The 22172-nt window shown below is 44.5% G+C and overlaps 1 protein-coding gene across 2 annotated transcripts in view; it reads right to left on the reverse strand.

Annotated features, from left to right (window-relative positions):
- DOCK8 (dedicator of cytokinesis 8) overlaps positions 1–22172 on the reverse strand; it is a 154827-nt gene that overhangs the window by 67636 nt on the left and 65019 nt on the right. For both annotated transcript variants that reach the window (XM_056847983.1, XM_056847982.1), the window contains exons 23-26: positions 20884–20979; positions 20250–20399; positions 12654–12767; positions 9032–9187 (exon numbers count right to left, since the gene is read on the reverse strand). In XM_056847983.1, coding sequence (XP_056703961.1) covers positions 9032–9187; positions 12654–12767; positions 20250–20399; positions 20884–20979 — 516 coding nt within the window. The remainder of the gene's footprint in view (positions 1–9031; positions 9188–12653; positions 12768–20249; positions 20400–20883; positions 20980–22172) is intronic.

A 22172-nucleotide genomic window follows, 5' to 3' on the forward strand; every position in this document is an offset into this window, starting at 1 on the left:
GGAAAACTCCATGGGCTACAAAAATGTTATGCAAATACCACCCAAGGTAATTTCATAGGGATGCCAGCCTCAGGGTAGGACCTGGGAATCAGCAGCAGCAGCAGCAGCAGGAGGAGGAGGAAGAGGAGAAGGAGAAGACTTGGTTTTTATATGCCGACTTCCTCTACCAGTTCAGGGAGACTCAAACCGGCTTATAATCACCTTCCCTTCCCCAAAACAGACACCCTGTGAGGTGGGTGGAGCTGACAGAATGTGACTTGCCCAAGGTCACTCAGCTGGCTTCATGTGTAGGAGTAGGGAAACAAATCCAGTTCACCAGATTATCCTCCGCCTCTCATGTGGAGGAGTGGGGAATCAAACCCAGTTCTCCAGATCAGACTCCACTGCTCCAAACCACCGCTCTTAACCACTACACCACACTACACCACTTAAACACTACACGAAGCTTTAGCCTCAATAGAGCCTTGGCCTAGTTCAGGGGTCTGCAAACTGCGGCTCCGGAGCCACATGCGGCTCTTTGGCCCGTTGAGTGCGGCTCTCCGAACTTGGTTCGGAGCCCCTGCTCTCGTGCCCACTTGCGCCGGCAGCCGGGCTGCGGAGCCGGCGTGCCTGAGAGAGAGAGAGAGCGCGCAAGAGAGCAGGCGAGCGGGCGCACTGTCTCTCCCCCCCCCCCCCGCCGTGGAGAATGGCCAGGTCCCCCTTTCCCTTGCCCTCAATGGTTGGGAGGCTAAAGCCTCCCCTCTAGTCGCGCGATTGCTGGGCGGGCGGCTTGGCAGTTCCTGCCCCCCCGCCCGCCTATCAGCTGTTGGGCGGGGCGGACTTCCTTTGGTAGACCTGGCCTCTGGCTGAGTCCCATTGGGAGGCCATGTCTACCTGCTGGCTTTCTTGGCGGTAGACCTGACTCTGAGGAGGGGGAAAAAGTCCCCCTTCAGAGGCCAGGTCTACCAATTGGCTTCTATGGGCCTCCGGAGGCCAGGCCTACTGCCAAGAAAGCCAGTGGGTAGACCTGGCCTTCCAATGGGACTCAGCCGGAGGCCAGGTCTACCAATAGGCTTTTATGGCGGTAGACCAGGCCTCCAGACGAGGCCTCCAGACGGGGAGGGGGAAATGGCAGGGACTTACAATTTAATTTTTATCAATAAATAAGATCACCATTAAGTATGATATCAAGTTTTATTCAGTGTACCTATAGTTTAATTAAGACTTAAAACTTTAATTAAAGTTTATTAAGTTAATATACAGCGTACCTACCTATATAGTTTAAGTTTAAGAAATTTGGCTCTCAAAAGAAATCTCAATCGTTGTACTGTTGATATTTGGCTCTTTTGACTAATGAGTTTGCCGACCCCTGGCCTAGTGCTAACCTTAAACTTACTCCAAATACACATCTTGGGGTCCCTGTAATTTGTCACAGAAATGGACACAATGGGAGGTTAATATCCTCATTGACCTGAAGAATCCATATTGAAGCACCGTATAAAAGCTGTGGGATGATTTTCATGTTAAACACTTGTAATCCCCCTGAAATATATTTACCACCCTTATGGAAGGAAAAGCGTTCAATTTCTGCCACCAAAGGTTTGATTTTTTTGTTATAAATTTAAGATGAGATTTTCAATTAAGGTTAGAATTAAAAATCACATCCAGGTATGGAAATCTGGAGACTTGTTCTAATTGTATGCTATCAATTCTCCAGGTTGTGGAAGTGACTTTCTCAGCTTTTGAAAACATCATAACTTTAGATTTTGAGTAACTGATCTTAAGTTCCTCTGATTTACAATACTTTGAAAACCAATGCAGGAGTCTTTTCAAGCCCACCTGTGTGTGAGACATAAGGATGGCATCATCCGCATAAATGAGTAAAGTTGGTGGTTTTAAAGATAGATATGGAGGGTGGAACTCTGCTGAGGAGAGGTTGACTGAAAGGTTGTTCAGATATAGGTTAAAAAGAAGAGGTGCCAAAAGGCAACCTTGTTTCACTCCTCTATCTAGGTGGAAAATCTCCAAAGTACACCCATCACCACAGCGCACTTGAGCCACACAAGAAGAATAGAGGTTTTTTTATTAACCAGAGGAGCCTTTTATTGATTGAAGTGTGCTCCAGTTTCCCCCATAATCTGTTTCTAGATATAATGTCAATAGCTCACTCCAGATCTATAAATGCAACATACAGTTTACCTCTATGTGAAAAGGGATATTTTTCAACTAAATGGGCTAAGATCAAGCAATGGTCTTGAGGGGAAAAGCCCTTCCTAAACCCAATTTCTTCATATCCTAGAATGTTATTGGAGGTTATCCATTCTTCCAATTTAAGATATAAATATAAGATATAAATATGACTGCTGAGCCTGGAGTTACCACGTCAGTCGACAGCAAAGATTCAGGTTCCAGGGTTGGCCAGGGGAAAACGCGACCTGAACAGATGCGTGTTTCCGCGCCTGTGCAATGGCCATAGGAATGCATTAAAACCCGTTTGTATTTGTTTTAATGGAGGAAGGGGGCAACCCCTTCCAGACCCCATAACTTCGGACCCCCGATCCAATCTTAACCAAACTTGGGGGTTCTTGCAAGGAGAGTCCCTTCAAGCTACCCTGAAAGTTTGGGACCTATACCTGCAAAAATGCTTCCCCAGGAGCCACGGAAATCCACAAAACAGTTTCATGGGTTTAAATGGCCGAATTTTTCAGGAATCCCGAATTTAAAGCCAAATTCCCACCTTTACTGGTATAGGGGGAATTCGGCATTTGGGTTTTCCCGTGGGGGGAAAGGCCAATTAAACCCGAACTCGAAGTTTTCTGAATTTTTTTTTCAACAGCCCTACCGTCAAGCTAGCACTGGAAACCGGAAGTTATAAAGGCTGCTATGCAACCAAGAGGAGAGGCAAACTGCTCAGGCTTGTCTCCAAAAAGCATTGCTGGTGATCTGTTCTAAGCTCCCCATGGAGAAGGCAATAGCAAGCTTTGCTTCTGCTTGAAACAGTACCTGTACTGAAAGCCCCTTAGGATTAACTATCAGTGCTGAGGGATTGCAGCAATACTGTGTTGAGTAGTAAAATGAAGTTCAGCAGGCCTTAAGCCTGCTTGTTGTCTCAGTACATAACAAAAAAAAAAAATCCACCCACTTCAGCAATTCACCAAAAACTACAGGGGGTGAAATTAGGGTTGCCAACTTCCAGGTACTAGCTGGAGATCTCCTGCTATTATGACTGATCTCCAGCCAATAGAGATCAGTTCACCTGGAGAAAATGGCCACTTTGACAATTGGACTCTGTGGCATTGAAGTCCCTCCCCTCCCCAAACCCCGCTCTCCTCTGGTTCTCCACCAAAAACTTCCCGCCGGTGACGAAGAGGGACCTGGCAACCCTAGGTGAAGAGGTCCAAACAACCCCAACTAAAGAGCACAAGGCCCTCCTGATACATAACAACTCTCATACAGAGCCATTAAGAATTGCAAGACTCTGCTAACCCATGCCTCTGGGGGTTTCACCTTGAAACTGAGGGCAGCCAGGAAAAGGTTCCTTCACTTAGGCCTAGCTAAGCCTTTAAAAGAGGCTCCCATCAGGCCACGACTTCAGGCTTCTCCCCTCCAAACGGACAGAAGGAGGGGGAAGGAGGCCTTCAGTCAGGCAGTGGGTGCCAGGCCATGCCTCCAGGCTCACTGCTGACAGAAAGCTTTGGAGTCGATAGGAGGGAATCCTTCAGTCAGGCTGTCTCTGCCAGGCTTTCGGATCTGACGGGGAGGGATTCCTTCAGGCAGGCAGGCAGGCAGGTCACAACCAAAGCCTTAGCAAAACAGCTGCTCTGAATCAGAGGTTCTGTCAGGCAACATTGCCAGGTCTCTCCCCTCAGAGCTGACATAGCCAAGAAGGGGGAATATGTATTCATCCAGGCTGGCGCGAAGCCAAAGCCTTTGAAAAGAGCCAATGAATCCACCAGATCACCCCTCACCTCAGAGGGGGAAGGTGCCTTTGAAGCGGGTCAGTGCCTTTCGAGAGACTAGGCTCTTAGAATTGACCCCTTCCTGAAAAGGGATATGATATCTTATTCAGCCAGTCACCTACTAAGCAGGACTCAACTACTTTACCTACTTTTAAAAAGCAAGTCTTTTTATTGATATACTTCCAGTAAATATGTGTAAATGCAAGTTATAAAGTATTTATGTTCAACAACAATGTATTTAACAATGTTTGTATATGCAGCAACAATGTATGTAACAATGTATACTGTTAAGCAAGCAAGTTCTACATACTATTCAAAATCTTAATCCAACATTTCAAATATAACAGTACAAAACCACTGATTTAGGTTAAAGTATCTAATTCAAATTCTAGAATAATATATTAGTAAAGCCATACATACCGATCAGCCTTTTCTGAGACTCTCTAAGAGAGAAGTCTCAGGTACCAGTCTTACTGGGTCTATATTTATACTATTTCTGTTACCTTGAGGCTGTGCGTTACTGTTCTATTTTAAGCAGCCTTCAGTATTTCAAGTCACCTATTCCCTAAACATGTTGGAATTTCTCAAGGCAGGAGACTGTATTGCTAACTATAAACAATCAGTTTTAAGCTTTATCATTACTCTATATATTCATATTTAGTATCATTCTCATCTATAGAAAAATAGCTTTCATTTGAGCCTATGCATTAATTTCTAGGAGCCTAGTATCCATATACAAATCATAAAACATAATATAGTTCACATTACAATATTTGTATAATTTGGACAGTGCACTTGTACACCTGTCTATGATATCATAACATTTAACATCTGTGATCCTGCTGGAATTCTAGCAGTATGCTATTAATGGATATTCCAGTAGCCAGTACTGATTCTGATGTCCAAGCTGGAATTTCTCCAGTAGGCCATTGGTAATGATAGACTGGAATTTCTCCAGTAGGTCATGATAGACTGGAAGTTCTCCAGTAGGTCATGATAGACTGGAAGTTCTCCAGTAGGCAGTGAATGTTACTTGATAAGTTACTTGAACTTATTAAGGTGTCTGTAAGAATGTGAACAGTGAAATGTAAATGTAAGAGACAGAAAGCCTTTTGCATAAGAGTATTCTTCTTCCTTTTAAAAGGAAATATCTTTAAGTATTTTAAAAGGAAATATATTTTCTGTATGTTGTGTTTGTGGTGCTATATTCTGAATAATTCTACATATGTACAACACCAATACCATGTTCATATGCTCTATATGTCAAAGCCTGTGACACCTTCATTCAGGCTGGTGCGCAGCCAAAGCCTTTGAAAAAGAGCTCTTCTCCAGCTCTATCAGACCATGCATGCAGGGTAAATTGGCGTCAGAAAGAGCAGGCAGCTCTGCTGTGTGATCACTCAGGCAGATAAGGCTCAGAGAATGGGCATTTATCAGCACCATTTTAAAGCCACAGTGGGCATAATCCTGAGGAGGCACATTTCGAGCCATAATGACAAGGTAGAAATCCAGACACATATCTTCTTTAAATGTAGTTTATTCTTCGCTAGAATGACTATTGATGAGAAAAAGAAGGCTCCTCAGCCTCATGACTGAGGTGAGGAAAAACAGAACAGCAATGGAGATCCTCTCTTCGTGGTGGCAAAAAGAGAACTGAGGGAGTAGTGCCACTCCTCCTGGTCAGGTGACCATTTTGGCAGTTAAGTGCCAGAGAGACGAGTGGTGCTCCTAGTCTGCTAGAAAGCATTGGAAATCTTTTCTGTGGCTGGTCTGCGCATGCACAGTCCCAATGTGGGACTGCACAGAAGCCACAGAGATGAACAAGCCATTGTTCGTGCACACTTAAAAAACAATGTCTACATCCCAACCACAAAGGGAACAAAGAGGGGATGGTGTGTGTGGGCCTGAGGATTTTGAAGGTTTCTTTCTGTTATAACCAATCATAGTTTGCTGTTACGTGTAATTCATGTCATAGTGAAAAATATTCTGCAGACCATGCTCCTTCCTCAACATTGGTTTTCACTCAGGGGACACTCTCTCTTGCCTGCTTCTTGGACCAACAGGATGGACAAAGGATAGTCCTTGTTGACTATATCCTTCTCAGGAGATTGTCAGTGTTTCATTTGACACTAACCCCCTACACCAATCTAGAGAAATTCTACATATCCATGTTGGAGGCCACAGTGGGATTTTCTGCAGGCCACTTCATATTCCAAGGCAAATCTGACACACAAGATCTGATTTTTCTAGAAGAGAAAGGAATTGCTAGGGGCAAGCAAGAAATTACTTTGAATTTGTGCAACTGCAAATGTGCAGCTGATCCACAGGTAATGTATTCTTTTTTTTAAAGCACTATTCAGGGCTAAAGCCTGTTCCCTCTTCCCTGAGTCATAGGAGCAGCTGTGGTTAGTCAAGAAGGCAAGAGCACTCTGTGTGTGCTCAAAATATTCCTATTATGATACTGTATTATGATAATTTCTCATGTTCCTGAAATACAAAATATGTAAGAGTTGAGACTTGCTGAGAAGCAAATTGCATCAAACTCCACACATAACCAATGGATTATTACTGAGCGACCCACATCAGCCAAGGAAGAATTACTTTTACTGCATGCCCCACTTTTAGTTGGCAAGGGAGACCTGAATTGCTCATTGGGTAGCCAGAGTCAGTATTAAATTATGCAACAGAAGCAAAAGACATTGCTGACTTCAGTAAGACTACTTCTGCAGTCTTTTTATCCTTCAATGTAAAAGGAGATGATGCTTTTACCTATCAGCAGAATGTTCCTGTCCTGAATACCATCTTCTTAATTCTAAGCTACTGGATTGCATCCCAATGGAGGTGCTAAATTGCTTTTAAAGGCTGCAATCTAGTTTCCAAATCCTTGTGCCAAGAATCAGCAGTGAGCTAGCAATTTTAGAAAAAGTCTCAAGACATATTTCATGTATTAGAAAGACAATCTCAAGACAAGCCTTCAAAAATGGCTCTCTTTATAAATATGGTGGTTTGCAGTCATGAGGAGCCACACATACCTTGCTGACAATTTCAGGACTGGCCCTATCATTAGGCAATGTGACTCAAACACTCTCTGGGAATAGAAGGGGTGGATTTCATTAAACAGCTGAAAACTGTAAATTATTTTATTATTTAATAATATTTGTTAGAATGGTTATAGGGGAGCCATATGGATTTTCTGTCTCTATCAGAAAAGCATCTTAGGATAACACTGGTTCTCTTCCATATAACCTTGACAGAGACATTTTGAACTGAGGACACTTAAATGAACCTTTTTATAGCTTCTCTGTGCCTTACACTCAATCAGACCATTGGTCCACCGAGGTCAGCATTGTCTACTCAGACTGGCAGCGGCTCTCCAGGGTTTCAAGCAGAGATCTTTCACATCACCTAACACCTGATTCTTTTAAGTGGAGATGCTAGGGATTGAACCTGGGACCTTCTGTATAACAAGCAGATGCTCTATCACTAAGCCACACATAAATCCCCAAATGCTGTTAATGCAGGACTGAATATGGAACAGCCAAGTTTGAGTAGAAGAGTGCATCAATCCCATCTCTCAGAGCACACACAGAAGAAAGTACCCAGTACACAAATATGGACTCTCTAGCTAAAGCTCTATAAGGTTCCAGAAATTGCTGTGCACAATTGTAGTGCAAAAGAGTCCACAAAGTCAAATTGAAGGATTTCTGCCCAAATGGCTAAGGGTGAATGAAAATATACGGAAGAAAGTCAGCCTAAAATATTCATCATTCTGATGCCAGCCTGATGCTGGAAATTCAAATAGCAATTCCATCCCTCTAAATAACACAGAGCACAATTGTATCTGTGGGACCGCCTCTCCCAATATACCCCCCAAAGAGCACTTCGCTCAGTTGGAGACAACCTAATAGTGATCCCTGGACCAAAAAGGCCTTTAAGAAATCTCTTACAGTGAGGATGTGAGAGCAGACAGCCTTAATCAATACCCACATGGAAGGCTGAAATGGCTGCGAGGTATACCTTGACTGATACATTGGACAGGCCCGAATCCTTGAGGGACTACAGATAGTCAAACACCTGGGAATGGGAACAACTCTCTGGGTGGAAGCCTTTGTTGGCCGCCCAATGAGAAAACCGAGTCCAGCACAGTCCAGGCAGGATCCATCCATCCAAGCTAGGTGTGGCATCTCAGGACACAGGGCACAGTGCAACATGCACGTGGTGCCAAATGGCTAAGGTAATTGACGGCTGCTGCTTAAAAGTTTCCCTCCTCTCCAAGAAAAACTGCATGATTGGAACACCATGTTGCCAACTGTGGCCAGCAAGCTGACCAGAAGTCTGCAAGTAAGTCATGAAGTAACAGGTCTCTCCGGTTGTTTGTCTCCTGGCAGCTGTTGTGCAAAACAGCCATTGAAAGACCTGTTGGCTAATACCCCCATATTTCTTCTTTACCGAGTTACCTATGCATTTCCAAGCATGCTTAGAAAGATTTTCCTTCCTGATAGCTACAACCAGTCCCTATGTATTTGGGATTACAGGACATACCTTCATCTGTGATGACTTGGTTTTTCAAAGCTGCTATCACAGATCAGCTATCATACAACATTTCCTAATATAACTTTTAGGAGTGATGGTAACAGGAAAGTAATAAAGACAGCAGATCAATAAAGAAGAACTACCTGTTGTGGTGGGTTTTCAGCTATGATTGCTATTTAGGTGTGATGATAGCCCTGCCTCCCAAGTGTATACTGAGCCAGTTAGTCCATGGGAAATAGCATTGAGTTGAATTGACATTGTCCCCTTTACTATGGTTGGCAAGAGATCAGTGCCCTGATCCAGTCACCTCCCTAGTACTGTCCAGTCACCTCCCTAGTACTGAAATACCCTCCAAATGCCAATGCATTGAAACACTTATGTTCAGCCTTTGTACACAAAAATAACAAAGACTGGGCAACCTAATGCATGAAAAACTTAACATCTGTCATTTGTGTACACTGGATGCTACCAGTTAGAGGTGGTTTGATTTCTATGCAAATTCTACCCCAGCTTTCTCGATACATAATTAAAATATTTTAGAAGAGTTGGAAAAATTTTACCTGCGATGACAGAGAAGGGGAGGGAGATGTTGGAGCAGATCCTGATGGCAAGAAGAAGAGATTCAAATTGAGGTAGTGTTCATGACTGCAGAGAATTCTCAAAAACTCCAGCCTCATGGAAATCAACGTTGGAAGAGTATTAAGTTTATTTGACAACTAAAAAATAAACATTCCAAAGAGGTGCATAAGAAGAAAACATAATTTTATAGAGAACATCCCTGCCTCCAGCAAAAAAACTTTTATAAGTCAAAATATTGTCGAAGGCTTTCACGGTCAGAGTTCATTGGTTCTTGTAGGTTATCCGGGCTGTGTGACCGTGGTCTTGGTATTTTCTTTCCTGACGTTGCGCCAGCAGCTGTGGCAGGCATCTTCAGAGGAGTAACACTGAAGGACAGTGTCTTATAAGACACTTAAAATATTAAATACAAAAAATTGCTTTTTGTAATTTTTGCATCTTATAAATTTGTATCCACCAGCCTCTCTTTGCTAGTGGTAACATTTAATCACTTGGCTGACCTGTCAGGAAAGGACCAATGCAACGCTTTAGCAAATTTGTATGGAAAGTATTTATTTATTTAAAACATTCCTTTCCATCCAAATAGGGTCCCCAAGGTGGCAAGCATCCAAACATTAAGACAGTTAAAAATGTTTTAATTTAAACATTTAAAATGTTAAAAATTAATTGTAATAGTGTATTTTCTAGATTGTCATATTAAAATTTATTCTAATAATTGTTATTTGTGAAAAAGAAAACAGATGCATACTAATTCTTTGCTGTGTATACAGCATCTGATAACTGGAAATGATTTCTCTTTGTGGTAGTCCATGATATCAGGAAGCAAGCACCTGGCCCGGCCTTTATACCACCGGAGCTATTAAAAGACAATGTAAAATGGTGGGCTCCCCTACTGGCTGTATTGTTTACTTATATTGATTCAACAGGGGATATTCCAGCGGTATGGAGGGAGGCTACCATTATCCCATTTTATAAAGCAGGGCGGCGGGAAGATCCAGCGAATTATAGGCCGATTATCCTTTTGAGTATCTTGGGCAAATTATATGCATGCCACCTTCTAAAGAAGCTAAGGAATTGGATAGACCAGGAAAATTATCTGGTCGACAAACAAGCTGGCTTTAGAGAAGGGCGTTCTACTCTGGGACACAATTTGATTGTCACACTTGATAGATAAACACGCCTCCAGCAAAATTGTTTCCCTATACGCTGCCTTTATAGACCTAAAATAGGCATTTGATTCTATATCTAGGATGAACCTATGGGAGAAGTTAAGTACCTCTACTATTGACCGGGGACTTTTATTTCTGATTCAGGCATTATATACTAATACTGTTGTTAGGATTAGATGTAATAAACAAGGTCTCCTTACTAACTCTATTCCTACCACCAAAGGTGTTAAACAGGGCTGTATCCTGTCCCCTTCCCTTTTTGCCATCTATGTTAATGACATAATTAGCTATCTTGGCCTAGTTGATACTCATTCTCCCTCCCTGGCGGCCGCCATATATCAGCCCTACTTTTTGCAGACGACACAGTCCTGTCTAGGACACCAGTCGGTCTTAGAAGAGCATTGAGACAATTTGGACTTTATTGTGATCTAAACCATCTCGAGATCAATTATCAGAAAACAAAGATAATGGCTTTCGGCTCAAAGCCAAGGATTAGGGAATGGAGTATTAATGGCCATCGGCTACAATAGGTGACAACCTATAAGTTTCTAGGGGTCATAATTCAATCTACTGGGGCAAACAAGGCTCATATTGAGTATGCAGCTAACTCAGGTAGGAAATCGGCCCAAGCTATTATTAGATTTTTCCATACAAAAGGAGGGAAATATGTACCAGTGGCCCTAAAATTACTCCTTGTTAAGACTGTACCACAACTTTTGTATGGGACCGTATTCGGCCCACCTTCATCTAGCTTTGCTCCTCTAGAAATGGTTCAATCTAAGTTTTTAAGAGCTATTTTCCAATTCCCAAAAAGTGTTTCTAATGCCACCTTACGCTTAGAAACGGGATTAATAAGAATTGAGGCAAGGGTAAGTCTTGCTTCAATTAATGCATGGCTTAAGCTTAGCCATTGAACCTCTGATATTACTTCGTTAATACTTAAAGATGACCATTGTTCCACTTGGCACAGAGCCATTTTTCAGAAGGCGTCCATGTTGGGTTTCTCACCTGAGTCTCTCCAGATAATGGCCTTAGATCAAGCAAAGGCCATAGTTAAGCAGAGAATGTTTGATATTGAGAGACAGAATGATATTGCTAAGGTTCCATATTTTCTAGCTCCCCCCCCCCCCCCGGAGGAGATACGTGGCTTCGCCAGTTCCTTATTTATCGGATTTGACAGTTTCATCATATAGAAGAGCGTTTTCTATGGCCTGATGTGGTTCCTTCCCTTCGGGGGTTCTGGAGGGCAACTATAAAAAGGTACCAATGGCAGAGCGCATCTGCTCGTGTGGTACCGGCAAACTGGAAACAATCGAACATATCCTGTTGGGGTGTGGGTTCTATAAAGAAATTCGTGACAAACACTTACAACCCTTGCTACAGAGACTTTCAGGTCTCCCAGACTGTGAGTTAGGAAACCTGCTCATAGTGGATTCTAATCCTCAGGTCTCGTTTGCATGTGCTAGATTTTTGGCTGCAGCTGTTAGAATCCGTAAAGAACTTAAGAAGGAAGAAGATTAATGGGTCTTAGGTCTTCTGTGTCTGTGTTTATGTATTCTGTTTACAGGGGTTATCTTTAGGTATAGAGTCCAAAGTATTGTTTTGTATCGATGGCCGGGTATATTGTGTGTGGGGCTATAACGGTCTCACTTGACTTATGCTGGCTATGTACCGCAATAATAATGTTCTGAACTCTGATATCAGGAAGAGCTACTTAAATAAGAATGATTAGCCTCTGTTTGGTTTTGAATACAGCAGGCTGATGAGGGAAGAACTAAAGTTTTCTCTTAGTAAGTACGTAAAATGGAATATATGGATCAAAGAACAAAGTCTAGGCATTCTGTTTGATCCTAGAATGCAAAATAGACTGTGAGATACCTACCACTTGCAACAAAGATTCAGCTCATTGTTTCCCCATGGCTTTTAAATTAAAGGAAACATTTTGGCTTGGACATTCTGTTTGTATTTAGACCTCATGAACTAAGTTTCCTTGTAAGGAGCATGAACCTGGTGTCTTTTGGGTCTCACATGTAAATTGTCTCCTGCTCTCATGTTCAAAGCTGGAATTAAAAACTCGCTGGTTTAGGAATTCTTAAATATAACTCCAATTTATTGTGATACACTGTGTTTTTCTTTCCCAGTAACTGAGATTCTAAACCACAACTAAACTTATTGGCATGTAATTCTGCTCAGGATTTCACTAGAAATTCCCTAGAATGAATATGGTCCCATTACAAATACTGTCAGGCAAAACTGACCCACATTCTATATACTCCATTGGGCTGGAGTAGTCAAAGCATGTCCATTTCCACTGACCATACTACTGATATCCCTCTGCTTTGCTTTTACCACACCAGTTAAACTATGAAGGCAATACTCAATCATATCAAGAAGTGAACTGAAACAAAGTTAAAGTGATGTTTTAAATGAGGCTTACTTGATTGCAGTAGTGTTTGATGAGGTTAAACACAAATCCACGATCCATTAGAGAAAGAAGATCATACAAGAAAAATGCCAAGCTAATGTTGATTTTTTCTGCTTGTTCACTTTCCTTTCAAATGAAACAAAAAGATATTAATTAATACATAAAAGAGCTTTGTTTTTATCTGTTTGATAGGAAATTAGAAATGGAAAATGGATGGTGATGAAAGCAAGGTGGATAAAGAAATCTGGGGGTTGCAGGATCTAATGAGGGAAAGATACAATATAGCAAATCTCACTTTTAATATTTCATAGGATTCTGAACAAACGTGGAAGTCTTGCACATTCACCTTGGCAAATAGTCACTTATTTTTAAGTACTTTTGTTGGACTGTTCATAAAACAGAATCAGAGTGGAAGGCTACATTCAGATATCACTTGCTTCCCCAACCCTCCTTCATTCTGTACCAGGATTGAAGACTTCCTTATTTAGAACTAACCAAGGTTTTTGGTGCCTTCTGAGTTAGGTGCCTTAACAGCTTCAGTTTGTTTCTTGTCTATAGATCCACATTCTAAACGAGGATTAAACTGTGGTTTTAAATCCTGGTTTGAATCAAACTGCAATATGAATCAGTTGCACTTACCTGTATTGTTCATTGAGGTCTTCATGCAGACACACATTTGGGACTGCGCCTGCATGCAGGCCTACCACCGGATAGACTTTTAGCTTCTAGCCACCAGGAGGCGCTCTCCTCCACAGCAGGAGACATCTTTCCCGTCCAAACATTCCATGCTCTGGGGAGGCGCCTTCTCTTTCCCTCAGTTCCTGACCGCCGCTGGGGAGGGAATGTGTGACTGCACGAAGACCTCGATGAACAACAGTTACAGGTAAGTGCAACTGATTCTTCATCTTCGGTTTCGTGCAGCCCCAAATTTGGGATTATAGCAAGCAGTTACCTTGTAGGAGGTGGGTGGCAACTCTACTAGAACAATGACTGCAGTACTGCATGGCCAACCTCTGACTTCCTTCGTGATTGTAGTTCTAATGCATAATGACAGATGAAGGTCTCTCTGTTGGACCACGTCGCTGCTCGACATATGTCTGACAATGGGACCCTCCTGTGGAACGCAGATGATGCTCCTCTGGCATGCACCGAGTGGGCCTTCACCTCCAAAGGACAAGGTCTACTTGCTGACTTATAAGCAGACCTAATTGCCAACACCACCCATCTAGCGATTGTCTGAGGAGATGCGGCTTTACCCTTTTTCAGGGCCCCATAACAAATAAACAACCTTTTATCCCTTCTAAAGTGTTTTGTCCTATTAATGTAGTAAAGTAGTGCCCTCTTAACATCTAGTGAGTGTAGTGCCCTCTCTGCTTCTGAAGTAGGCTCAGGGAAGAACACAGGCAGTATGACATCATGTGCTAAGTGAAAACTAGACACTACCTTAGGTAGAAACCTTAAACAAGGGTGCAAAACACCTTCTCTTTGAAAAACTTCAGATATGGGGGATCAATCCTGAGGGCTGCCAACTCGCTCACTCTCCTGGTGGAAGTGACAGCCACTAAGAATGCGACCTTTTGGGAAAGTGACTGCAAATCACAACTAGACAATGGTTCAAAATGGTTACCCAATAGTTGGGACAAAACCAGTGACAGGGACCACTGTGGGACTAACTTGGGTTTCAGGGGGTACACATTATTTAGCCCCTTCAGAAAATGCTTAATTACAGTATTGGAAAACAAGGTCGAACCCTTTAAGGGATCATGAAATGCTGAAATAGCGGCCAAATGGACCTTAACCGATGTCACTGCTAGGCCCTCTTAGGCCAAATGAAGGAGGAAGTCCAGGACCACCGAGAGAGGGCAGGAGAAGGGAGACAACCTCCTGGGTTCCAGCCATCTCAGAAACCTATCCCACTTGTTTCTGTAAGAATATCTAGTGGAGGGCTTCCTAGCCTGTAGAATGACCTCCTTGACCTGATCTGACAGATCTAAATCTGCGGTCTAAGGCGCCACGCTGTCAGGTGCAGGTGTTCTATGTCCTGATGGAGGACACCCTCCCAAGCCAGTAAATCTGCCCTCTATTGCAGACAGAGAAACACACACCGCGATCTGTGAAGCAACTCCGTGAACCAGATTTGCCTGGGCCAAAAGGGGGCAATGACTATACAATCTGTATTGTCTGCCACTATCTTGCCCACTACTCTCTGGAGCAGGGGGGAGGGGGGAAATGTAAAACAGACACCCCTTCCATAATAGTTGAAAGGCGTCGCCTAGGGAACAGGGATCCCCTCCCACTAGCGAACAGAACTGTTCTGCCTTTCTGTTTTGGAACGAGGCAAACAGGTCCACCTGGGGAAACCCCCATACTAAGAAAATGGGTGCGAGAACTTCTGTGTTGAGAGACCATTCGTGATTGGTCTGCAGGGACCAACTTAGGTGATCATCCAAGATGTTCCTTGTGTGAATGTGAATGGCCTTGAGGGACATTTCTTGCTCCATAGCTACCTGCCACAGAGCCATGGCTTCCTGGCAAAGAGCCCTTGAACCCATACCACCCTGCTTGTTAAGGCAGAACATAGCCGTAGTATTGTCCGTTTGGACGAAGACCCCAAACCCCTCAGAATATCTGCAAATGAGATAAAGGCAAACCTGATTGCACGTAGCTCAACTACACTGATATGAAGGTGCAAGGCTTCTTCTTGCCATTGGCCCTGGACAGTATGGGTCCCACAATGAGCTCCTTAACCCAATAATGATGCATCAGCAGTAAGTGTGTGCTGGGGGAACTAGCATCCAAAAGGCACTCCCCTGCCTAGAGTCCTCACGCAACCCCCAGTCCAGAGACCCAACCACCCTCCTGGGAACCAAGAGGTAAAGGTGGGATGGGAGCAAATCTGGATTGAATCTGCCTAAGAACCACAACTGTAAGGGTCTCATATGTAAACGGGCAAATGAGACCACTGCTGTGGTGGAAGCCATAAGACCCAAAACTCTTTGGAAGAATTTAGCCCTTTGAAAACTTTTATGTTGTAAGGTCTTAACAGCAGCTCGGAGGGAACTGCACCTGTCAGGGGGAAGGAACACTCTGGCCTTGACAGAGTCCAGTACGGCTCCTACAAACTGAACCCGCTGGGAGGGTATCAGTTTAGATTTTTTCCAATTGATAACTAGTCCCAATTTAAGGCATGTGGTGACTACTAGGTCAATCTGGCTCAACAAAGACTCTAGTGACTGAGAGGCTAACAGCCAGTCATCCAGGTATGGAAAAACAGTACAGCACTTGGTATGGAGGTGGGATACCACCACGGCCTGCACTTGGTAAAAACTCGAAGGCCAGTAGCCAACCTGAAAGGGAGGACAGTATACTGGAACACAAACGTACCCTGCCTGAAATGCAAGAACTTTCTATGGTCCCTGTGAATTGAAATATAAAAATATGTGTCCTTTAAGTCCAGGATGGCCATCCAGGAACCAGGTGGAAGAAGTTCCATTACAAACGGCAGAGAAACTATTCTGAACTAATTAACAACCAAACATTTATTCAACTGCCTTAAGTCCATGATGGGCCTAGGGCCTCTGTCCTTTTTTCTACTACAAAAACTCTGGAGAAAAAACCCCGGCGTTGGTCTGCCTGAGGTACCCTCTCCACTGCCCCCTTTTGTAAAAGCTCCTCTAACTGAGGGAAGAGTTCAGGGAAGGGGTTGTCTTTGGCCCTTTGCTCGGGCAAGCACACAGGTAAACGTTTAAACTTTAAAGCATAACCAAAACTGATGACGCTGAGGACCCATGCGTCTGAACAGATAGATGCCCAAGCAGGAGCAAACTGTCCCCAAATCAAACAGATTCCTCAGATAGAGGAGGGGATAGTCAGAAACGTGAACCCTGTCCCTGTCCCTCCTTGGAGGTATGGGGTGTGTGTTGAGACCTGGGCCTATTGGCCCAGGAACTTAGTTTTTTTCAAAGTTTTTTTCAAAACTAAGGAACTTAGTTTTTTTCAAAGGTTGTTGGAACGAAGGCTGGTATCCTGAGTGCCTGGGAGGATACTGTGGCTGGTATTGGTGGTGCTGCCGATAGAAAGGTGTGGCGAAGTCATGCTGGCACTGCCCAAAATGCTCTCTAGGCTGAGGCTGTTGCTGCTGTTTCGGGAACACTCCCAAGGACTTGACCGTTTGCTTGTCCTTTTTGATGTTTGTAAGGAACTCAGTGGTATTGGTGGAGAAGAGTGTATAACCCTCAAAGGGCAGGTCCTCAACTTGGGATCTAATGTCGATGGAGAGCCCTGTGTTGCAAAGCAAGGAATGATGTCTGAGGGTAACAGCCGTAGCAATCCCTCTTGCAGAGGTCTCAGCTGCATGTTTCCCAGCCGCAATCTCTTGTTTGGAGACTTTCAGGGCCTCCATCTGAATCTGTTGAATCTGCCTCGCGGACTCCTCCGTAAACAGGTCCAGCAATGGGGCAATTTTCTCCCACAAGTGAAGCTGGTAGCCAGCCATAATTACTTAATAGTTGGCGATCCTATAATTTAGAGAAGCGGAGGTGTAAACCTTTCTGCCCAAGGTATCGATTCTACGACTCTCTCTGTCAAATGGAGTGGAGTGGTGGCCGAACCTCTGCTTGGCCTGCATCTCTGAGGTCACAATAGAAGAGGGAGGAGGAGGCAGAGCCAAAAAATCAGCTGTCTCATGTTTGATACGATATAAGCTCTCCAATTTCTTGGCTGAAGCGGGTGTAGAAGCTGGTTTCTTCCAGATTGGAAGAGCCAAATCAGCCAAACCCTCCAACAAGGGAAACGACACAAATGCAGGTGAGTCCAGGTAAAGCCGATTCAGTATCTTGTACTGGGGCTTGTTGTGCAAAGTGGCCACTTCCAGCTCTAAAGCCTGGGGGATATGAAGCATTTGCAAAACGTGCAGCTTAGAGTCCTCTGTAGGAGAAATGGAACCTGGGCCTGCCACCTTATCATCAGATGATGACTCTGACCGACTCTCAGAACTGTAGATGGACAGATCCGGATAAAAAATCCCTTGCACTGAACCGAACAGAACCGAGGTGGAGGGGAGAGCTTGAGATGCTTCGAAGTAGAAGGTTGGGGCTGATGCGGGGCACATCTGCCCGTTGGATCGAGCTGGTGAGCGTGGCAGAAGTCAATCAAACCCTGTAGCTATTCAGGTGCTAGGTAAGACAAGGGAAACTCCGGGGGTTCCTGCCAGGGAGGGAGTTCCTGCGTCTCGAACGGACCAGGGCTCAAATTGGCAAGGTGAGACTCTGCTTCTCTTCAGAGAAGGAAGGAGGGAGGCCGACCCCACGGAGGGAGTTCTTGGTCGGGCTCTGAGGCTTCACAGAACTGACCGGTGGAACTGATGTCAGAACGGGAGGATCGAGGAGTTTTAGCTTTTGCTTGCTCTTCTTGGAAAACGTGCTCTCAGAGTGAGTCCTTGACTCCACTTGGCGCTTCTGGCTCTTACAGGCCATCGAGTCCTGTACTGTTCCCTTAGATAGGGGTATGGATCGAGCAGTGCCATGATCCGAAGAGGGCCCTGAGCTGGTGCCGCCGCTGGTGCTGCAGAGGGAACCGGGGTCAGAGCAGCACCCAAAGACGAGATCACCGAGGTTGGTTTCTGGGGCATAGAAACAGACAGAGTCCTCCTCCAAAGATCGGCCTTTACATGGGCCTCTCTATCATCTCTGGCCTTCTTGGTGAACTTCTGGCATACCTTGCAGGCCGAGACGTTGTGGACCTCCCTCAAACATAGGACGCACCTCTTGTGCTCATCCGACTAGGGCAGTGATGGCGAACCTTTTAGAGACCAAGTGCCCAAACTGCAACCAAAACCCACTTATTTATCGCAAAGTGCCAACACGGCAATTTAACCGCAAAGCCCGCGCTGTGGCCCGAGCGCTCTGCTCCCCTCCAGCTATGCCATGCTGTGAGCTATTCTCCCCTCCAACCTAGCTCCTCTCCAACCCCACCAAGGGAATCACCTTCGCCACAGACTCAACAGGCTGCCATCCGTGCTGCACCCTCACGCCGCATGTGAGCTGCCTGGCATGTGAGCCGCTCTGCCGCATGTGACGGGAGGGAGGAAGCGCTCCCATTGGGCTGCTGGGCAGAGGGGCGGGTGATGTGAGAAATGCCCTCAGGCGTGCGTGGAGAGGGAGAGGGGAGCATCCTGGCCCCGTGTCCCTCGGGCTTTCTAGTAACGAACTCAGGCGAACTCTGTGCTGGGGTGACGGTGCATGTGCCCACAGAGAGGGCTCTGAGTGCCCGCTCTGGCACGCGTGCCATAGGTTCGCCACCACTGGACTAGGGCATCTTAGTGTTGTAGCTAGTAGGGCTGTTGATTCGGTTCGTCCTGAACCAAAAAATTGCCGAATTTCCCCCGATTCGGCGGTTTCCGGTTCGGATGGAACCGAACTAAAAAAAAGGCAGGAAAAGGACGCGCCAAATTCAGCGAGTTCGAGCAAACGCTGAATAAATTTGGCAGATTTGGCGTTCCCCGAACCTGCCTTTTCCCGCCTTTAAAGACCGCCCTGCCCGGTTTCCTGGGAGGCGCAGATCTGTTTAAAGAGTCCCCCGTGCGCCTTCACGGGGCTTCCATGAGGGCACGCGGGGGGCTCTTTAAACAGATCTGCGCCTCTTCCCCCCCCCCGCGCGCGCCTTCACGGGGCTTCCCAGCTGGGAGGCACAGATCTGTCCCTCTGCGGGCCTTCACGGGGCTTCCATGAAGGTGCGCGGGGGGCTCATTAAACAGATCTGCGCCTCCCAGCTGGAAGGCACAGATCTGTTTAAAGAGCCCCCCGCGTGCCTTAATGGAAGCCACGTGAAGGCCCGTGGGGGGCCGAATGTTCCCCTGAACTCTGGATCTCACGCCGAATTTCGCGGATCCGAAGCGGGGGAGTTCGGACTGCGGCACGTCCTGAATTTAAAAGGGCCGGATTTTGCCGAAGCCGAACTTTACCGATTTTTTTTTCAATAGCCCTAGTAGCTAGCACAGTTCTTTAAAAGGGGCTTTGGCATGGCCAACGAATAGAGTAGATGAGGTTGGGCAAGATGAACTACCCACATACTCGTGTATAAAGAACGAAGCTCCTGAAACACGTCTGATCACGGTGGTGGCAAAAAAGGAACTGAGGGAAAGGGGAGGCGCCTCCCCGGAGCACGGGACATTTGGGTGGGAAAGACATCTCCGGCTCTGGAGGAGAGCACCTCCTGGTGGCTAGAAGCTAAAAGTCTGTCCAGTGGTAGGCCTGTGCGCACGCAGTCCCAAATGTGGGGCTGCACGAAAATGAAGATGAAGTTATAGTGCCCAATTCATATGTCACAACAAATTGATATTAGTTAGGTGTAGGATCCAGACTAAATTAGCAGTTTTACCAGTTGTCCCTTCCCACTGCAGATACTCCTTATCTCATTCCTTGGGGTCCCCTCTCTCCCTGGAGCAGCATTTTGTAGAGATCAGTGGAAGAGAGAGACAGGAAGTTCCCCTTTTGTTATTGGAAAATTTAGTCTGGATCCAACCCTAGGAATTGATGTCCATTGCTGGTAGTACATTTTGAATGACTGCATAAGTTAGAGACAATTATTTATCCTAGACTGGGAAATTACCTTTTGTGGCTTGACTAAAAGTGCTGCAACTTCTGAGGTGACCACGTTAACTATGGTGGTGATATCATCCTTGAAACGATCAGAAAATCGACTTCTGCGAGGAATATCCTGTTTGTCCATGTTATGAACATGCTGAGCCATGCTTTTGACCTTCAAGGAACAGATGCTGTTTATTAAAAGTGAGGCTTTAAGGCAGGGTCATATGGGGAATTTGATGGGATTAAAACATTTCGGAGTCTCTCCCAAGGCTCTGTTTTCATTGTCTCAAAGCTGAGACGAAGAGCTCTCAACACCATAAAATGAAGTATGCAACATGAGTGAATGAATACATTTTCTTGTCAGTTTTCCTTGCTGGGACCAATTATTGATAACAGGCTTAAATGACTGAGTCTAAAGCAATGTGTCAATGACTCAATTTTACTCTTGGAGGACTGCCACTGATTTTTTGAAACCCAATTTGTCATGAATCTGTTGTCATTTATTATTTGCCAACATTTCACATTTATGTAGGCCAGCTCCTATAAAAGCCCTGGGATCAATGCTGTCTTCACATCTCTTCATTCTCACCCTATCCAAACATTATGCTCAGAAATTCCCCTGTTGCTCAAAGGAAAATGCCATTATGGAAACTCACCAGCAGCTCAAAGAAGAACCAAGCATACTTGAAGACTGATTCCCTCACCATGCCAGTGCTCACCACCATCTGAAGTGCCAACTCTTCATGGAAATGCTATATAGAAACACTGCATATGAAAATACAAGCTGGCTTTCAACAGTAGAACTAAAATCATAACTCAGGGGTAAATTTAAAATGGCAGCTCTTTTAAGTTAGCACAAGCATGCACATGTTCATGTGCACGTGCACACAAATATACCAATACACACAATTAAGCTGAATAAAGAAGATAAGTAGAGGCAAAAACCAACAGCAGCATTTAAGGACAGCTTGCAGACAAATAACAGATGGGACGATCATTATCACACACAGTTAATAACACATATAACACCAGTTCTAGCAAAATGAATTAATAAAACCTTGAAAACAAGAAATGCAAACAAATATATAACTTTGTTTCTTCAAGGCTGCACTAATTAATTATTAAGATGTAATTGTTAATAGATGTACACTGTTTAAACTGGCATTGACAAAGGCCTAATGCTGACCAAGCTTGAACTGGTTTATGCCCAAAAAAGCTCGCTTCTGGAAACCAGGCAGAATGGCTTAGTTACTCATTCTGCAACTGAAAACATGCACAAAAAAAGACTGACACATAAAGCAACACAGGAGTCCTTTAGCTGTAGTTAAAGCAAAGGCTGAATTAGATGAGCACCATATTTGAAAAGAACGTTTTAAATATGGTTTAATTGAATGCATAATTGTGGACTGGTCTCACACACCATATAAAATGCCAAAGTGGTAAAAACACTCAGTTTTGCTCACCCATTGCCTGGGTTGTCTGTTCTTTGCCTCCCTAAAACACGGGGCTTTTCATCCTGCTGTTCCTAAGCCCAGAAACATGTAAAAGTTCTGCCCTGTTAATAAGTACTTTCTTAGGGCCTGCTGAGGATTATCTGAGTCTGGCCATTTAATATTTGCCTTTCGCCCCTTTTCTGCCACTCTGGAGAAAGCCAACAGACTATGATCGTTAGCAGACAAAACAATCTCTTAAAAGGTTCTTTTAAGGCATTCTGTTATATGGCATAGCTCACTTGGAATCAAGTTAGGATGATGACATATTTGTTTTTTTTACTTTCGATACCTCCATTCTGATTCCAATAGGCCTTCAGAGAAACTTATTCCAGGAAGATGACCAACCCAAATGTTCAGTGACAGAGACCCTGAGTTTCCACTGAAAGGTTCATTTTCTTCTCATTAATATTTTTCATTTCCTGAAATCAAGCTTCCTCCCCCCCACCCTGAAA

The sequence above is a fragment of the Euleptes europaea genome, chromosome 4, assembly GCF_029931775.1.
Source record: "Euleptes europaea isolate rEulEur1 chromosome 4, rEulEur1.hap1, whole genome shotgun sequence".
In the NCBI taxonomy this organism is placed as follows: domain Eukaryota; kingdom Metazoa; phylum Chordata; class Lepidosauria; order Squamata; family Sphaerodactylidae; genus Euleptes; species Euleptes europaea.